Raw genomic sequence first — 16,898 nt, forward strand, 5'->3', positions numbered from 1 at the left:
CCAGAGTATCTAGGAGCTAAAAGAATACCTGAGCTTTTTTTTCTTTCATGGTATTACCTCTAAGAGGCTAGGAACCTGAAAATGCCTCCAGTATCCCAGCCCAGGAAAGTGTCTCGCTCATTATTTCCAGTTTCAAACAGCAAATGCTTCATATCCTTAACTAATTAGGAGGCCCAAACCCCTGGCAAGGGAAGCAAGTCCTTAAAAGAGCCAAGGAAAAAAACGGCCTGTGAAAAATATAGAGCAGCTTGTGTGACACTGAGAGTATTCAGCGATTAATATGGTGCCACCATAGTCCTTAACTTCTCTCAGGCTGAATAAAAAAAAGAGCCGTTGTCCTTCTTTCTACTGGTGTTCCAAGCTAAATGCCACTTAAAATTAAGAAAAGGAACCATTTCCCCACAAACATGTTCACAGTAGCAAGCTCAGTGACTGAAAGGGCACTTGCAGTGCAGAGGAGGGCAGGATCCGTGTTAGTGATCAATCCGTAACTACAATCCCAGAAATTAATTGGGCTCCTAGGCAATTAAGAGGGGCTGGGCGGGCCCTCAGCACCCTGGAGAGCAGCCGCGGGGCTCCGCAACCACGGGGGCTCCGCTCGGGGGGTCCCTCCTGGGGTCCCTCCCTATGGGATCCCTCCCTGGGCTCCCAGCCTGGGGTCCTTTCCTGGGGTCCCTCTTGGGGTCCCTCCCTGGGGGTCCCTTCTAGGGGTCCCTCCTGGCGTCCTTCCTGGGGTCCCTCCTTGGGTCTCGCCCTGGGGGTCCCACCCTGGGGGTCCCTCCTGGGGTGCCTCCCTGGGGGTTCCTTCTTGGGGCCCATCCTGGGGTCCCTCCTGGGGTCCCACCCTGGTTTCCACCCTGGGGTCCTTTCCTGGGGTCCTACCCTGGGGGTCCTTTCTTGGGGTCCCTCCTGGGGTCCCACCCTGGTTCCTACCCTGGGGTCCTTCCCTGGGGGTCCCACCCTGGGGATCCCTTCTGGGGTCCTGCCCTGGGGTCCTTCCCTGGGGGTCCCTTCTTGGGGTCCCTCCCTGGGGTCCTTCCCTGGGGTCCCTCCTGGGGTCCCCCCCTGGGGTCCTTCTCTGATGTCCCTCCCTGGGGGTCCCTCCTGAGGTCCTTCCTGGCATCCCTCCCTGGGGATCCCCTCCTGGGGCTGTGCTCATGAGGTGAAGGTTAGGAGATGTCTGTGGCTTTTGGCCACAGCAGCTCTTTAGTTCCCACACCTCGTGCTGGAAGCAGCTTTTGTCCCTACGGCCACCACCAGCACAAGGTTTTGATAATCTGAATTTTTTTAGGGCTTTGCATTTTTTTCGCACCATGGAGAGTTTTGGATTTCCCACAAAACCCCAGCAGAAAAAAAAAATAGTAGAATTCAGGGATTATTTCAATTTTAGGGATGAATTTGACTGTAGAGGTCAGAAGAGTCCTCTCTGCCTTCCAGTGCCGTTTCTGTGATGATAACATTGCTACCGCAGTGTGGCCAGCTGGGGAACTGCTCTCCTTGAAAAACCCCGAGTCCTTCTTTATTGTTTTATGCTTTTTAAATGATTGAGGAATTGCTTTTTAAATAATTCAAGAAAGCAGAAAGCAGGGGACAGTCCCAGAAGTAACGGAGGGCCGCCGGAGTCCAAGCAGACTGTGCTGCGGTGGAGCCCTGCCCCAGCTCTGCTGACAAACCTTCCTCAGGGGGATGAGTCCTGCATCCCTCCGCACCATCCTGGAGCAGCTCTGGATGCCTCTTCTGGGTAGAGGAAGGCGAGAGTGTTGGCCTTAGTCTCCCTGGTCCAGAGGATCTTCCAAGCTCTGGACATGTTGCCAAGGTGGGGGGGTGTGTGTGTGTCAAGTTTTGTAAGGAGGCTGCTGGGCCAAAAATGAATGACTGAGAGAGAGAGTCCACAGGAAAGTGTCATGCTTGGGGATGGAAAGGAGGAGCAAACCCCTCCAGGTGCAGCACAAGGCTGCATCCTTCCCTTGGCAGCGGGATCTGCAGGCCAGACACAGGCAGCTGGTGCAGGGGCCGGAGCAAAGTCCTGTTGTTGCCTTACTGGGAAAACAGGGCAAGCAGACTGGGCTGCAAGGGGTGCCAATGTGTTCTGCCTGATGCCAGTGTCTTCTCAGCACCTTATTTCCCCCTCCTCCCTGCATAAATCTGGGTGACCTCACTGACTTTAGACCCTCTCCCCTCCACGCAGCCATCTCATCTCTGCATTTTCCCATCCCAGGTGACAGGAACCCTGTAACTATTTATGCAGAGTTGAGTAGGAGGCACGGAGCTTCAGCCTCAGGAGCACGTTGCGTGTCAGACACCGAGGCCGAGTTCCCAGTTGCCAGGCAGGGAGTGGGTTGCAGCAGTCACCACCAGCTTGATGTGAGATCTACCAGTGCCAGCCAGCCTGAGTCAAGCCAAGCAGGCGGATGGAGAGGAAGGGAGATGGAAATCTTCAGCTGTGTAAAAGTGCCTGTGATGAGGTTCTTTTGTGTTCATGGTGGACAGTGTAGAAATGAGGGGTTTCAACTGCAGTAAAAGGAGTGTCAGACATTAGGAAAAATGTCCCAACAAGATCAGTGCAGCAGCAGCAGGACAGATCTTCCAAGAGGGTCGTCAAGTCTCCGTTGATGGTGATTTATAAAAGTAGGATTCACACCCAGGGGTGAGAGCTGAGCAGGCTGCCTTGGGAAATCTCTCGAGGTTCATGCAGCCCTACTTTTATGGCTGGGATTTGAGGCTTTGTCCTAGGTTTGCAAAAATCAAAGCTTGAACCTGTAAAGCAGCCACCGAAAGCCTGGCCTCTGCATTCTGTCTGCTGCCGGGACACAGGCAGGGTACGGGTGGTGGTTAGGGTTGCCCTCCGCTGACTGCAGTAGCCTCTGTGCGGTACCTGGCAACCTCGACCAGGTTCTCATCAGGATCTCGGAAGTAGATGGATGTTACTGGACCCACAGCACCAGTTCTGGCCACGGGACCTTCTTCAATCATCACCCCACAGGCCTGGGAGGAGACATAAGAGCAGGGGTTTCATGTTTAAGGTATTCTTATCAGGGCGATGTGCACTCTTCCCCCCAGCCTTGACAACGTGAGGTGTTGGATGAGGCAATCCTGACATTCCCCAAAACACAGACCCTGAAAGTGTCACTTGGGAGGCGCTGGCTTGATGGCTCTGGGGGTCACAGTGCCCTGTGGACACTCTATGCCTTCCTCACCTTCACATGATCCAGCAGCTGGTCCAGGGGCACTTGTGTGATAAGGCAGATATCTGCAGAGCCGGGGACCGGGCACCGAGCCTTGGGTTCAAACTCCTTTCCAACCTCATGCAAGTTAAACTTCTGGTTGCCAAAATGTAAAGCTTTGCGATTTCCCTGTCCCCAAAGAAAAGAATCAGAGTGCAATGAGAATTACTGGGCTGGAACCCTTCAGCATCCGCTCACCTGTGTAGTCCTAAAAATCTTGGGGACCTGGCTACAGTCCTGCTAACTCTGGGCTCTTGCTGTGACAACCCAAGATGAGAACTGACCACTGCAAGGCTCCCATGAAAGTCTTCGAGATGTGGAGTGACCCAAGAAGGTCATACAGCCACATCCAGCTACTTCCAAACCATAAGGATGTAAGGTTTGGGGTTTGGGCACTCTCCATTCTGCCTGTGAAGCAGGCACAGAAACAATGCACAGGCTGACACTGTTGTGGGAACAAAGATGAGGCGTGAGGAAGGACGTTTTGGCATCTCTTTCCTTTGCAGTCTCTCAAGGAGATTTCTGCAGGCTCATATGGCAGCTGAGTCCTGAGATCCCCCATGGATATGCAGGACAGTGACCTGCTGCCCGTGACCAGCTAAAGAACAAAATACGGCTCCCTGTAGCCTTGGGACATGAGACCTGGTGGGTCAGGAGAGAAGGCCATAAGTTTGGAGGTTAAAAGGGTGCAGTGTGTACACCCAGTGGCCTGAAGGTTGGGCAGAAGATGAGTTGGGGCTGTTCTGAAAATGTTAACCATCTTCTCCTCTCTTTGCCAATGGAAATATCAAAACAAGAGCCTGTCAGACATCTTTGGAGGATGGGTGGGTTTGAGGGTTCTCCTCCTTCGATCCTAGAAATTGCTTTTCAAAGAACATTTCCTTCTTTGTCACTTTGCCTCCTTCTGCAGCATGGTTTGGTCTTTCCTCTGACACAGCTTGACTCTGTTGAAACCCAGAGCTTGATGGCCTGCAGCTTGTGCTGGTCCTACCATCCCTACCCCAACGAGGTGCCCCAGAGACCCTACTGGAGATCCACAAGGACCAGCCGCTGGCTCAGAAGTGCAGCTCCAAGTCTGCTAGACCCAAGCCGAGCCTGTGGCCCATGTTACCTTGAAAGTCACCACCTCCATGCCCAAGACTTTGGAATAAAAGGCCACAGTGTCCTCAATGCTCTTCACAGTCAACACAAGGTGGTCCAGACGCTGGATGAAGCATGAGGTTGGACTCATACACTCCTCCTTCCAGGACATTATCTCAGGGCTGGGAACCAGAATGCAAAACCACAGAACATGAAGGTTAGGAGCATCCAGCTACTCAGGGGTGTCGGTAGCCATGAACGAAACTGCAAATGGAGATCAAACCGATTTCATTTGGCCTGCAGGTGGCACAAGTACAGAAGCAATAAATCCTCCTCCCTGGAAGGGCCCCAGACCCCCACTTTGCTCTGGTGGGACTTGAGCATGCCAGAGCCCCTGGCTGGGGCCAGATCTGGAGGACCAACTGGGTGACCTCGCTGAGGGCTGATGTCACCAAGATGCTGAGCTCCCAATGCACAAAAGCCCACGTGTCCCAAGGATAGACCGTGTGTGTGATGCTTCCCTCCAACCCTCTCTGGTGTCCTCCCAACCTCCTTCACGTCCAGATAGAGCAAAGACAGGGAGTGAAGACAAGCTGGGCCCTGGCAGTGCAGTAGGAAATGTCTCTGGGGCAAGAATATTCCTTGGAGAAGAGAGGCACTGGGTCTGAAAGGAAAGGGGCTGTGCCATTATCTTATAGGAAGGGGACAAGAATCCCTTCTGGTGCCTATATAACGTAGATGTAAACCGTGGACCATAAGATAGGGTCTGTGGCCCTGACCAGCACCAAGAGGATGGGAACTTGCCACCAACGTGACAGCCCAAGGGGTGAACAGCTGAGGGCTCTGGGACACGGTGGCTTAGCAGGGGAGAATCAGTTTTAGGAAAATTAAGAGTGCTGTAAATATTTCGGTGCTGTAAATATTTCAGTATCCCTGATGATCCTGCTCTGATGACCCTCTGATGATCCCCGAACCCCTGATCATCAGCACACATTTAAAGCAGGCTCAGGCTGCTTAACTCAGTGGCAGCAAATCTTCCTGCTGCTCCCCGGAGCCTGGGAGCACCTTTTCACCAGGCTGTGAAAAGGAAATGGATTTGGCCCTGATGGCCTGAATGATATTTCTGGGAGGCTGCGACGTTTTCATTTCTGGGTTTGGTTGATTGTACTTTCCGAAAACCTGGCTGTGGAAACTAGGAGGGCTGACAAGCCCCTCAAATGACAAATAGAGTCAAGTTTCCTTCAAATCAGTAACAGCATTTTACTTAGATACATTTACTTCTTGCTCTTAAAAAGCCTCAAACCCTGATACAAATATCAATTCACTCTTCTGAGACCCTCAGCAGTTTCTCCACTGAGACCCTCAGCAGTTTCTCCATTGACACCCCTGTGCAAGGGAAGCTTGAATTCTGCTGCCTCTTGGATAAAAATAAAAAAAAAAAAAAGAAAACAAACAAAACAGGTGGAAAATAAACCCTCGCAACACTAACGCAGCGCAAAGTGGCACAAATCAGGAAAACAGCCCACACCACCAGCCACCTTTTTGCCTTAACATTTGCCTTCAAAGTGCTGGATGTCATCAGCGGGCAGGGGGGGAGGCTGATGCCAGAGGTTCAAGGAGGTGCAGCGTGAGGGTCTGGGGGACTCAGCAGTCCGGGTTTACAGTGGTTCTCGGTGTTTTCCCTTAGGCTGGGCTCACGTCCTCTGGCATTGCTCTCCTGCGGCAGAGTGCGTGGGAAATGGCTCTCAAGGAGAGGTCTCGAAGCCGCGCTGACACGGGAGCAAGGTCAGCATAAAAGCAGGCAGGGTTTCACCGGGGCATCTGCTCCCTGCAGCCCGAGGAATTCGCTTGGGGCAGCACCCGAGACTGCACCAGTTACGGAGGGAAGCTGTTAACAGAGGCGATGGAAAGCCACAGCTCCTTTTTGCTGCAGATGGCGTTTGGTGTTTAACAACCTCAGCTCCGAGCAGCCCGGTCCCAGACCCTCTACAAAGCCCTTTCCTCCAAGTTGCAGGTCACGTCGCAGCCTGCAGCTCCCACCTCCTGCCCAGCAAACCTTGCCGATACAACCCTCCCCTCCCACCCGAGCCCCTCAGCAAACAACTGCGAGGAAATCGGGCTGCAAAAATAGGTTGAATACCTGCAAGAGAGGATGAATAGCTGGGCAAGGTGGTGCCGGGTGGTTCCCTTATGACCGTCCTCTTGCTGCTGCCCGGAGCTGAGCTGTGTGAGCAGCAACGTCACAACAGAACAGGGGGGGAAAAAACCCGATGAGATTAGAAACAGGAGCTCTGAGCACTGCTCCTCGCAGAGGCGTACCTTGACCCAAAGGACCTCAAAGTCCAATGACATAGAGCTGCTTGAAAAAACCCAGAAAAGGAGTCTGGCTGTTTTAGCCACATAGCTTTCCCCTGGCCATGGAAAGATGTGTCAATGTGCTGTATTCAAGCGCACAGTTGAGCTCAGTGCTCAGGCTGGGGTGACTTACTGTTGAGAAGAAGCAAAGATATCCCTGGAGAAGAGGAGCTGTGGCAAGCAGCTGCAGCAGGCTCCCCACCTCCCTGGCAGCAGGCAACGTGCCTGTTCACCTCCTTCCCACCAAGATTATTTTCTACTGTGCTACATGCTGAGGCCTTATTGCCCTGCTAGGCACTTGCTGTCCCTGGGAGCACTGCAAGCTCCTACTAATAAAAGCTTTGTGAGCTGTAGGTGCCATGCTAACAGTCAATATGTAGCAAAGAGCAATAGAAATGTGATGTGCACAGCTTTGGGCATCTTTTTGGACACCTCTTCCTGCAAACAGACATGTCCAAATGGGTTCTCTGTGGCCTGAGGCGGACTTAGAGATTTTCTTTTTCTTCCTCTACAAAACCTAAGCCTGTCAAAAATAAAATGGAGTTTTGAAAGGTCTGAAGCTCTCTGGGCAGTTGGCTCCAGAGGAGTGAGTGGTTCAAGCTGCCGGGCAAGTGGTTCAAGGCACAGGACATTCTGTGTTAAAACTGTTCTGCCTAGACCTTCTGACCCAAGCTGCCCACGCTTCACTGTGTGCAGCAACGTGCCAAATAACCCCCAAATTTCTGATACGTGGAAATAGATGAAAATGATTTTTTGCCTCTGGTCAAGGGAAAGGACATCTGTGGGTCGCTGTGGGAAGGAGCAACCAAAGCGCCTCTATCCTTTTTGTACAACCTTTTTTGGATTTTTCTCCCCTAATTGTCCAAGCTGGCCCACAGAATTTCCCCCAAAGCTACTTCATGGGTTATTGCCTACTGTCAGCTGGCAACGGTGAGGCTGAGTAGGTGAGACAAGCTAATCCTGGGTCATGCGACACTGCCTTTGTGTCTTCCTTGTCCTGGAGGTCCCTGTGGGTTTACTCACACCGGAGAAGGCAGAGCTGAGGTGGAAACCCCACAGCTGGAGCTCAGGGAAAGGCTGTTCCTGCCCAGCATGGTGGTGTCCCTAAGAACCCTCCAGCGGAGGGACTGCCACCGGTCTCAACATCAAAGAACAGAAAAGAAGAGGATGTCAGTGCTCTGAATGGGGAAAGAGGCTCATAAATCTGCCCTGAGGGCAATTACGGGAAACAGACCACATTTATTTTTGAAACACGGGTGGCAGCCCACTGCTGTGGGCTCTCGGTAGCCTTGGGCCAGCTGGCCCGGAGCAGGGCAAGCAGGACAGAGAGCTGCTCGGCTCGCGCTGCAGCCTTGCTTGAAGGAGGCTGCCGACACCTCCTGCCCCTGGCAGCCCCCCCATTTTCACAAGACACGCTGGAGCTGACTCTCTTGGCGATTTTTGCTGTCCCAACCTCTCCAGATCAAGAGGTTCACCAGCTACACAGTGAGGCCGGCAAGCAGGAGGTCAAACGGTCAAGCAGTAAGTAGACCTCCCAAACCTCATTTTTCTCGGGAAAAATCCTAACGTCTTCTTTACTAAAGCTCCCAAAGTTGTTCCCACAGGTGCTAGTAACAGGACCACTAACACCTGAGAGGGCTTTGAGGGCACTAATTGGCCTTAATAGCCCTGATCAGCCTCACCTGAGGGCTTCCACCCACATCCATGGGCCCTGGATCCTATTTAAGCTCTTCTCAGGGTCTTTACTCTGTGCCTGAGTTTTGATGTAGGTTGCTGGTTTTCAGCTTATCCTTAGGTGTGCCTCTACCTGGCCAATGACCCTACTGGTCTGGACTTCAGCTTGTAGACTGATTTCCTGGTGTCATCGCTATGGACCTGATTGTTATTTTGTACCAGAGTGGAGTTCAGGATCTTCAGCTTTTAGGGAAGGCTATAACGGACAGCATATTAGCCCCATGATTATCATCACAAGATGCAGAGGCCATATTTTTAACAACAAAAATATATTGGTGAGTTGTGATGTTGCTATAAGGTATTTCATAAGAAAATGGGCTAAGAGCGGTCAGCTCTCTGAAAGACCGGTTTGGCTCTCTAGGACTGTAGCATTTACTGCCCTCCAGTTTACATGCAAGCAAATTTTTTCTTAGCTAAAAGCAATGAAGCTTTTTATATTAATAACTCTGAACTTTCATTGGTGTTTACTGACACAATGAGCAATGGTGCATGTTCTGCTATGTGGATATAGTAGCGCTACATGCATCTGGGTGTCTCTGTGTTGTAACCCTCTTGTTTTGGCACAGGTTCACTGTGAAATCTGAGAATAGATGAAAAGGAGAGAGTTCCTGAACTGCAAAAGGAATCTTCTCTCCAGGAAGTGGTCTGCTGAAAAGGTACAGCACTGGTACTCGCTGCGGCAGAAATTTGAGGTTTGGGAAGGGTTTTTTAGTAGCTCTATAGTGGTTTCTTGGAGCAGGGAAGTGCTTTGGGTCTGAGAACTCAACTTCCCCAAGGGAGATCTAGCCTAAGACTGACAAGTCAGAGGCACTTTGGCACTAAATTCAGGCTGGGAACCCCATATACCAAACTTCAGCTTGAGAAGGATTTTGAGTTTAGCTGCTTAAAAGTGTAGCTGCAGACAAGGGTTCCTGAGCTGCTCCCAGCAGACATCCAGAGGGGGCTGCCTCTACGTGTTGGACAGAGTGATGGAGTTGAAATAGCTCAGCAAGTCCTCCATGGTGAAGTCCATAGCAATCCCTGAGCCCGCATAACAGCGTTGGATCAGATCCTCAAACTCTTGGTACTGACGTAGGAACTCCTGCTCCATAGCGTGCCACACCACCTAGGGAAAAACAGACTATCATCCCGTGACAGCTATACATGCTTTGCAGTCCTGAACCCCCCAAACATCATAGCATTATATCCAGATTGCACCCCAATTACCGGCAAAAGATTTTCTTCTGGGGAGAGATACTTGTGGATTTTCCTGTAGAGGGTCTCAAGGGCTCTTTTTACTTCCTTGCCAGGGTATTTGTCAATGACCTTCCTCAGCTCCTGCTTGCTGTAGGCCAGCTGAAAGCTGACCTCTTCTTCTTTTACCCCTTGAGCCACGCGGGCTTTCACCCCTTCAAAGAAGTGCTGGAAAGGCAAGGAGACATTCACTGATGAGCTGCCCTAAGGTGGACTCCTGCATCAGGGCTGAAACCTGACCACTTCCCTCAGTTCCCTTCCCCTGTCTAATTAAGTGGAAATGAAGGATTGAGGATTGTTTATCCTCAAGGAAAGCGGGGCACCGGGAATTTCATTAGTTCTCTTCCCTCCCTGCTTAGCAAGCAGCATCTCTAAGGGTTGCAGTACCATGGAGCAATGGGACTGATGGAAAAATCCCTCGTGTTCCTTAGTGCTTCATACAGCTTTGCTCGTTGCAGAGGGTTTGAAGCCAGAGGTGGGGTTGGAGGACCCCAGAATCTGCAGAAGCGTAAAGCAAAACTCGAGTTTTCTCAGTTCATCCAGGATATTGTATGAAGGGAGGAAAGGCAGTTCTGTAGGGAGGAGTTTCAAAAGGAGCACCTGTCCCTCCCCAAACGTGGCTGTTGCTTGAGGGCCCAGGGCTCTCAAGCCCCAAGGCACACAGACCTCAGCTAGCTTTCAGAAAAATACCAGGAGCCATGTAGCTCCAGAAAAGCTCTATGCCAACAAGTATTTTTTCCTGCATGAACTTTTAGACACAGAATCTGTCAGACTGGAGGGAACCTCAGAATGCCTCTAGTTCAACCTCCTGCTCAAAGCAGGTTCAACACAGAATTTAAACAAGGGTACCTGGGGCATTTCTCAAGGTAGGTCTTGAAAGCGTTCGAGGATAGAGACTGTGGAACCTCTCTGGACAGACTGTTTCAATGTTTTATTATCCTTATAGCCATTCTTTCCTTCGAACCAGCTGGAACTTTTTACATTTTCCAACTGTTGTCTCTCATCACCCCGCAGTGCGCCTCAGTAACCTTCTAGGGAAGGTGGCTACTAGGTACCCCTGAAATTATTTCTTCTGCAGGCTGACCATGTCCAGCTCCTTCAGCCTCTCCTCACCGTGCTGCTGGCCCTCCACTGGCCTTGCTCCAGTTTAGCAACACTTCTTGTCACGGGTGGATGTGACATATATCTCTTCCTATCTCTGCCACAGCTGGACGTGGTATTCCACATCTGGCCTAATGGAGGCTGAAAAAAGGGAATAATTGCGTCCTTCAAACTACTGTCTACCTTCCTGTTCATGTTGCTCACTGATCTGTTTGCTGTCTCAGGTTTGACTGCTTAGCCCAGGCAGACATCCAAAAAACAAAATAGCATCTGCCAGGAACAGGCACACAAGCCGGAGTGGAGGTCTGAACAGGGTGCAGAGGCCGAGTTGCAGAGCTGGTACCAGTATCTGAGCCCTGCTCTTGCTGGGGTTGTGCTGCACGGTGAGACCCAGCAAGAGGTGGTCAGAGGAGGTGCGGGAGCACTGGGGATCTGATGACAAACTAATGTAATCCCAGACTGGATTTAGGGAGGGGTGATTTGAACACCAGTTAATTTGTGATTTTTGGGGAAGTGCAGTCGCCCTTTGAGACCCGGGCAGTTTATCCTGTACTCACATTGAGCTTCTCCAGTGGCTGGCCCAGGTACTTGATGACATATTTCTCCATGTGCTCACTATACCTTTGCTTGGCTTCTCTCTTCTTGCCCTCCAGGCAGTGGATCTTTTTTTGGCACAGGAAGCAGTGAATGTGGTGGAAATTTTCCATCATGACCATATCTGTGTTCACCTTCAGGTTTGCTGAGGACAGGCTATTGACTTTAAAGAAAGGAACAAATCAGGTATGGAGAGAAGACCCTGCAGGTTGGGTCAGGAGGGACGTGAGATGCAGACACTGTCAGGGTTTGGTCACCAGTGGAGTTTAACCAAGAGCCTGGGTGAGCATCATCACATGTTGTTCAGCTCTTCAGTCACCTTGCCTTGCAGAGCTTGGGGGTCATGACATTTAATAACTGCTTACCCAAAAGGGTGCAGAGACAGTCCAGCCCTGTCCAAGCCCGTGTTTTTACCCGAGTGCTAAAGCAGCACATCAGTGGAGGCACGGCTCGCCGGCTGCAGGCCAGCTCATCTGGAGAGGGCAAGAGCTCGAGCAGCTCATTGTGCACTCGGGACAGAGCAGCCCCTTCTCACTCACAGCAGTAAATGCCATTAGGCCGTCTCATCTGAACAGTCTGATTTCTTCCAGCACCGAAAAGAGTAACTATTCATTACATAAATATGGATCCCTGTTCATTAGCTTGGTTCCCTATCTCACCTGCTCCGCTGCAAACATTGCCAGAGCCTGGAAGGGGCTGTGTTCCTGGATTTATGAGCTGCTATTCAGTGGGTGCTCCCGAGACCTCTGAGCTTGTAAGAAGAGGAGTCTGATGTGTAGTGAGTAGCTGCTCCCTCCATAGTGGGACAGGAGAGGTTGACATTAGATTCAAAGCTAAGCGTGTGTGTCTCAGCCCTGTCACAACTGGGACCACCCTGGTGTGGCAGACACCGTGCACCCAGTGTGCCACCCTCTCTGAATTTCTCTGATGCTCCCAGGCTCTTGCTGGGTGAAGGCAGTTTTGGCTCCCAGGAGGCAGGTAGCCCGCACATGCCCTGCTCCGGCAGCTCAGCCGATTGCCAATAACTCCTGAATCTGCAGCTCTACATCTGCCTGTCTGATACATCCAGCCTTTGTACTCACTGCTGCTGAAGACACTGCCGGCCAGCCTGAGATGTGCTTTGTCCAGCTCCCCCCTCCGCCGAGCGGTCCTGAACGCCGCCTCTGAGAACTTCACAAACTCCTCAAAGCGGCTGACGGAGGGCAGGATCCCGCCTTTCATCTTGCTGGGCATCTTTGCCTCCTCGATCTCTTTGCACAAGATCCCCTGGCAACAACACACAAGATGCAGCGCTCTCAGACCTGACGTGGCTCCCGCCTCGTTTTATGGCGCACGAAGGCACAGGCAAGAAAACCTTCAAAGTAATCAGTTGTGTGTACCGCTTTCTCCATCTACAATATCTTTTACGGGAAGATATGTGAGCTTCCCTGTTCGAGGCTGGACGTGATAGGGCAGAGGTGTTCACCACTGCCACTTCTTGTACTTCTCAGGCTGGTTTATGAGGAGACTTGCTGCTCCAGGTCTTGGCACAAACACAGCTGAGGTCAACATGTGGCTTCCCTTGACCTCACTGGACTCGGGGCCAGGTTCCCTGGCCAATTCTGATGGGTTCTCGGACACCCCCCCACTACCCCCCTTGCTGCTTGGGCATGGACTATATCCTGCTGTGTCAGCAGAACAGGAGAGCTTGGCTCCAGCCATCTGACATGCTGCCCTTGCTCCCACAGCCTCCCAGTACTCTACATGGGGGGGGGATCCCTTTGCTTCGACCATCCTGGTAAGAGGAGGCCCAGATGGCACTTGGGCTTATTGTGTCCCACCTCCCTCACAGGGACATGATCATTGATGCGGTGAGGGTCTAGTCCTCCCAAAACCAAAGAACCAGATCCCTGCCTGATATAAACCAGCACTGCCTGCAGTGAAGATCATCTTAGAGGTTTGGAAGATTCTGGAGAAAGCCAAACATCGCTCAGGTCTAGTTGGGCTTACTCCTACTGACACTCACAATGCATTTGTTGAAGCTGCTCTTGGCCAGGAGCAGCACGTTGCCCAGGACGGTGTTGAGGAAGGGTGAGGGGAGAGCTGAGGAGGAGCCCCACATCTCAAAGACGGAATCATTCAAGGTAACCAGGACCTGCAAGCAGCCGAATGGATGGACCTTATTGCAGACATCTAGAAATCCTCTCAGCTCTGGTTCCAGGCAGCTGAAGATCTCACTCAGCAACCGGCTCGTAGGTTCTTCTAGTCTTAAATACAAATAAAAATGTAAGTAATTAAATGGGGAGGGGCACTGGCCCTGTGGCCAGCTGCAGAAGCAAGGGCAAAGCTAAAGAAAGAATCAAAGACTTCTGTACTGCAATTGAGCCTGTTTATGCTTGGGTCATCCTTCAACTCTTCACCATCTTTGCTTGTGGGAGGATGTTGAAATGTACTGTTTTGCCAGCCAAATGAAAAATTTCAGTGTTTTTACGCTGACATTTTTTTATAAGACTTCTGTTCCACAGTATATCTTCAGTTTATGGCATTGCTAAAAAGGAACTGATCAAAACATGGGGTTTTCCACAAAACAAAAACCTTGCTTTTTTTGATCCACCCTGAAGCAGAGCCCCTGTGCTGGGGAGAGGCAGACCCAGCTGGCTCTGCTCAGCCTCTCTGTACACCCAGCTATAATGCCTCCTGGTTTTTTTTTTGCTCTCCGGGGTGCAAACCTGAGACCACTTAGCAGACATCAGGATGGTCAGGAGTGAAAAAATAAATCCCACCAGCAGTTCCTCAGGCAGTCCCTGTAGGACCGTGCCCCTGCCAGAGCAGCCAGCAATATTTCATCACCCACGTACTGGCTCCGAGGCTTGGTGCAAGGAGGGTCCTCGGGAGATGTTGTGCTTTCTCCTCCCTTAGTGGCAGATGCCTGGAAGAAAGAATGGAATGGAAATTGTGATTTGTCTCCCCACTCCCTCGGAGAGGGAAAAACCTTGAGATCTGGGTTTCTGCTGCCTCAGCCTGGAGTCTGGTGTTGGATGCTTAGAGACCCTGTGGTTTTGCTGGAGCTACCTGTTAAGTTCAAGTCCCTTCTCCTCCGTCATCAGGAGGTCTTAAGCTTCCCCACTACTGACAGTCACTGGAGGACAAGAGCCTCGGAGAGCTCGGGTATCTGACAGAGGGAAGCAGCCACCCCACTGTGCCCGCTGAGGCTTGTATCGGGGGCTAATGGGACGGGAGAGGACAGAGTCCTCGCTCTTACCTGCAGATCCGCGGCGTCGAGGCTCAGCTGGAAGAATTTCTCGATGAACTGCTGCTCCGCGGTGCAGAGGGGTTGCAGCTCTCTCAGCACCTGCTCCAACATCTGCTTAGAAAGGCGTGTTAGAAAACCCTCCCGGCACACACCGGGGACACCGGAGGAGATGTCCGCGTCCCCCTGCAGGGACGCCTAAACCAGGTCAGCGGTACGGAACACCTCTGCTTCTCCAGGCACACAGCCCTAGAGAACGGACCGTGGGGTGGGTTGAGAGCACCGGCACAGCTTTAGGAACCCTTTAGGAAACCTCAGCTCCTCACCTTGATGACGTTGCCTTGGTCCGGTGTGTCCTCCTGGCCTTCTCTGCTCCCAGGGAGACTCCAGCGAGGCTGCTGCCTGCTCCCCACCACCATTGGCTTCTCTAAGCTTTCCTGAAGACCTGCACGATATATTGGTAGGTGGTTAGACCATCTCCATCCCCTTTGGCCTCTCCAGCTCCTTTGATCATTTTAACAGATTTAAATATCTCTTTTTATGTCTGATCTTATGTGTGAATTGGCCTTTTCCTGTTGGGTTCAGACATACACGGGATGCAGGTCTTGCTCTTCCTTTTTTTATCTGCCTTCTCATCTGTTCCTCTTTTCTGCTGTGATGCTTCCCCCTTTGCATCTAGTGCTTAGTATTAACTCTTGAGGGCTGGGGAGGGAAAAATCCTAGGTGATAAGGGCATAAATCAGCAGAAGTGACTTCAAGAGCTTCAGGAAAAATGTTTGTTGATTAATTTTGACAGTAAATTACTGTAAAACAATATTTGAGCAGGGCAGAGGGTTATCTTCTTTTCAAAAAAACCCTAGCCTTTTAAAATTATAAACATTCAGCTGGAAATCAATATACTTTTCAAATATTTCCAGTTTTTACCAGGCTGTTTTCACTGAGTGCTTGGCTTAAGTGGAGAAGTTGAAAAATTTCTTTGAAATGTGCATTAAAAAAAATACTATTTTACTCACTGAAAGAAATCAGTGGGGAAACATCCATACTATTTTCTAATTAATTCTAAAAACTGGCACCATTCCACTAATCCCAGAGGTCCTGGGTGAGTCAGGTCAGCGCTCCATTTCTCATAATACCCAAAATATCTTTTTTTTTGAGCCACTATCTGCAGGTTTTTTACTTTCGGAAAGGATTTGTCAGATACCCTACATGTGGAGCCAGGATGAGAGATGACAGACAACCCTGACTGTGACCTCAGCCTTGCTAAAACCATGGACAAAATTAATGAGCTGCTTCATAATCTTTTTCCCACCCTTACGCAATGGGTGATGATAACTTCACTTGCTGGGAAGTGAAAATCAGGAAAAAAATTATCTCCCCACAGCAAACAGGAAAGAATTTTACGAGCCTGTAAATTTTAATGTGGAAAAGGGAATAGGAAAACGAGGAGAGACTTAATTATTGGCTCATAATTAATTATAAATAGCTTGGGGTTTGCCTTCTAAACTCTCCCATAATACTGAAACAAGGCAATTAATCATCAGATGGGATATTTGGAAGCGATCGGCATAAATAATCCTTGATGAGGGCAGGGAATCAACCCTAAAAATTTTCTGCCAGGGTAATCAGTGGAAAGAAAGAGGCGGGGAGAGCTAGAGCGAGCCTGGGGTATTTTAAAGCAGGGATGAGGGATGTTATCAGGCAAGTGTCCTTGCAGCCGGGGCTTCCAGCCCTGCAGCGGCTCACCCCAACGAGCCGCTGAGCAGGTGAAACGTCAGGGAAGACCTTGGATGAGGTTCCCGCAGAACTTCATCACAGCTGAACCTTCCCTGCAGAACAGCCCGAGGCCAAGTGGTTTTGCAGAAAATATTTCAGCGGGAGCCTCCGAAAGGCCCCGGGAGCTGGGAGAGACTCGGTGCCCGCCGCTGCCGAGCAAATCCGCGGAAGGCTGTGCCGCCCTGACCTGCTCGCATTAATGATGGGCTGAGCACCCCTGACCAAGCCTGGGGATGCCTCCAGACCTGTCCCAGACCTCTCCTCGCCCCAGGGAGCAAAACACGGCACCGGCGCAACCCCCACAGCACCGGCAAAACTCATCTCATCTCATCCTGGCCACGAGAACACCACCAGCAACAGGCAGACACCGTTGGGTGATTTATACCAGAGCAGGGACAGGCTTGTAGCCATCAAGGTGTCCTTCTAGCCCTGCAATGGGTTTTGCAGACACTGGATTTTTCTCCTGGGATTTTAATTGTTTCTGTTTTATGGGACTCACAGAGACATTAAAGACAGACAAGGTACTGAAAGGAAATCACTGGTTTAACGTTTACCAAAAGGGGATCAGGCAGCCT

The 16,898-nt window shown here is 51.0% G+C and overlaps 2 protein-coding genes across 5 annotated transcripts in view; both read right to left on the bottom strand.

Moving 5' to 3' along the window:
- Positions 1 to 1,367: 1,367 nt before the first annotated feature.
- Positions 1,368 to 7,774, bottom strand: GLOD5 (glyoxalase domain containing 5). The gene is made up of 4 exons (XM_009966137.3): positions 6,445 to 7,774; positions 4,336 to 4,486; positions 3,198 to 3,353; positions 1,368 to 2,985 (listed from the first exon to the last, which is right to left on the bottom strand). Exons 1-4 carry the CDS (start codon positions 6,654 to 6,656, stop codon positions 2,833 to 2,835), a joined length of 672 nt encoding a protein of 223 aa, XP_009964439.2. The 5' UTR covers positions 6,657 to 7,774; the 3' UTR covers positions 1,368 to 2,832.
- Positions 7,775 to 7,878: 104 nt separating this feature from the next.
- LOC104360233 (exocyst complex component 1) overlaps positions 7,879 to 16,898 on the bottom strand; it is a 33,290-nt gene continuing 24,270 nt past the window's right edge. For 2 of the 4 annotated variants that reach the window (XM_042807327.1, XM_042807328.1), the window contains exons 11-18: positions 14,877 to 14,995; positions 14,563 to 14,664; positions 14,159 to 14,229; positions 13,327 to 13,567; positions 12,404 to 12,587; positions 11,285 to 11,484; positions 9,600 to 9,794; positions 7,879 to 9,498 (exon numbers count right to left, since the gene is read on the bottom strand). In XM_042807327.1, the coding sequence (XP_042663261.1) occupies positions 9,343 to 9,498; positions 9,600 to 9,794; positions 11,285 to 11,484; positions 12,404 to 12,587; positions 13,327 to 13,567; positions 14,159 to 14,229; positions 14,563 to 14,664; positions 14,877 to 14,995 (1,268 nt within the window). In that variant the 3' untranslated portion in view covers positions 7,879 to 9,342. Of the gene's footprint in view, positions 9,514 to 9,599; positions 9,795 to 11,284; positions 11,485 to 12,403; positions 12,588 to 13,326; positions 13,568 to 14,158; positions 14,230 to 14,562; positions 14,665 to 14,876; positions 14,996 to 16,898 lie in introns of those variants that run through there. The other 2 variants (XM_042807329.1, XM_042807330.1) reach the window with 2 other exon arrangements.

This window comes from Tyto alba, unplaced genomic scaffold, assembly GCF_018691265.1.
Source record: "Tyto alba isolate M040663 unplaced genomic scaffold, T.alba_DEE_v4.0 Super-Scaffold_5, whole genome shotgun sequence".
Classification (NCBI taxonomy): Eukaryota; Metazoa; Chordata; class Aves; order Strigiformes; family Tytonidae; genus Tyto; species Tyto alba.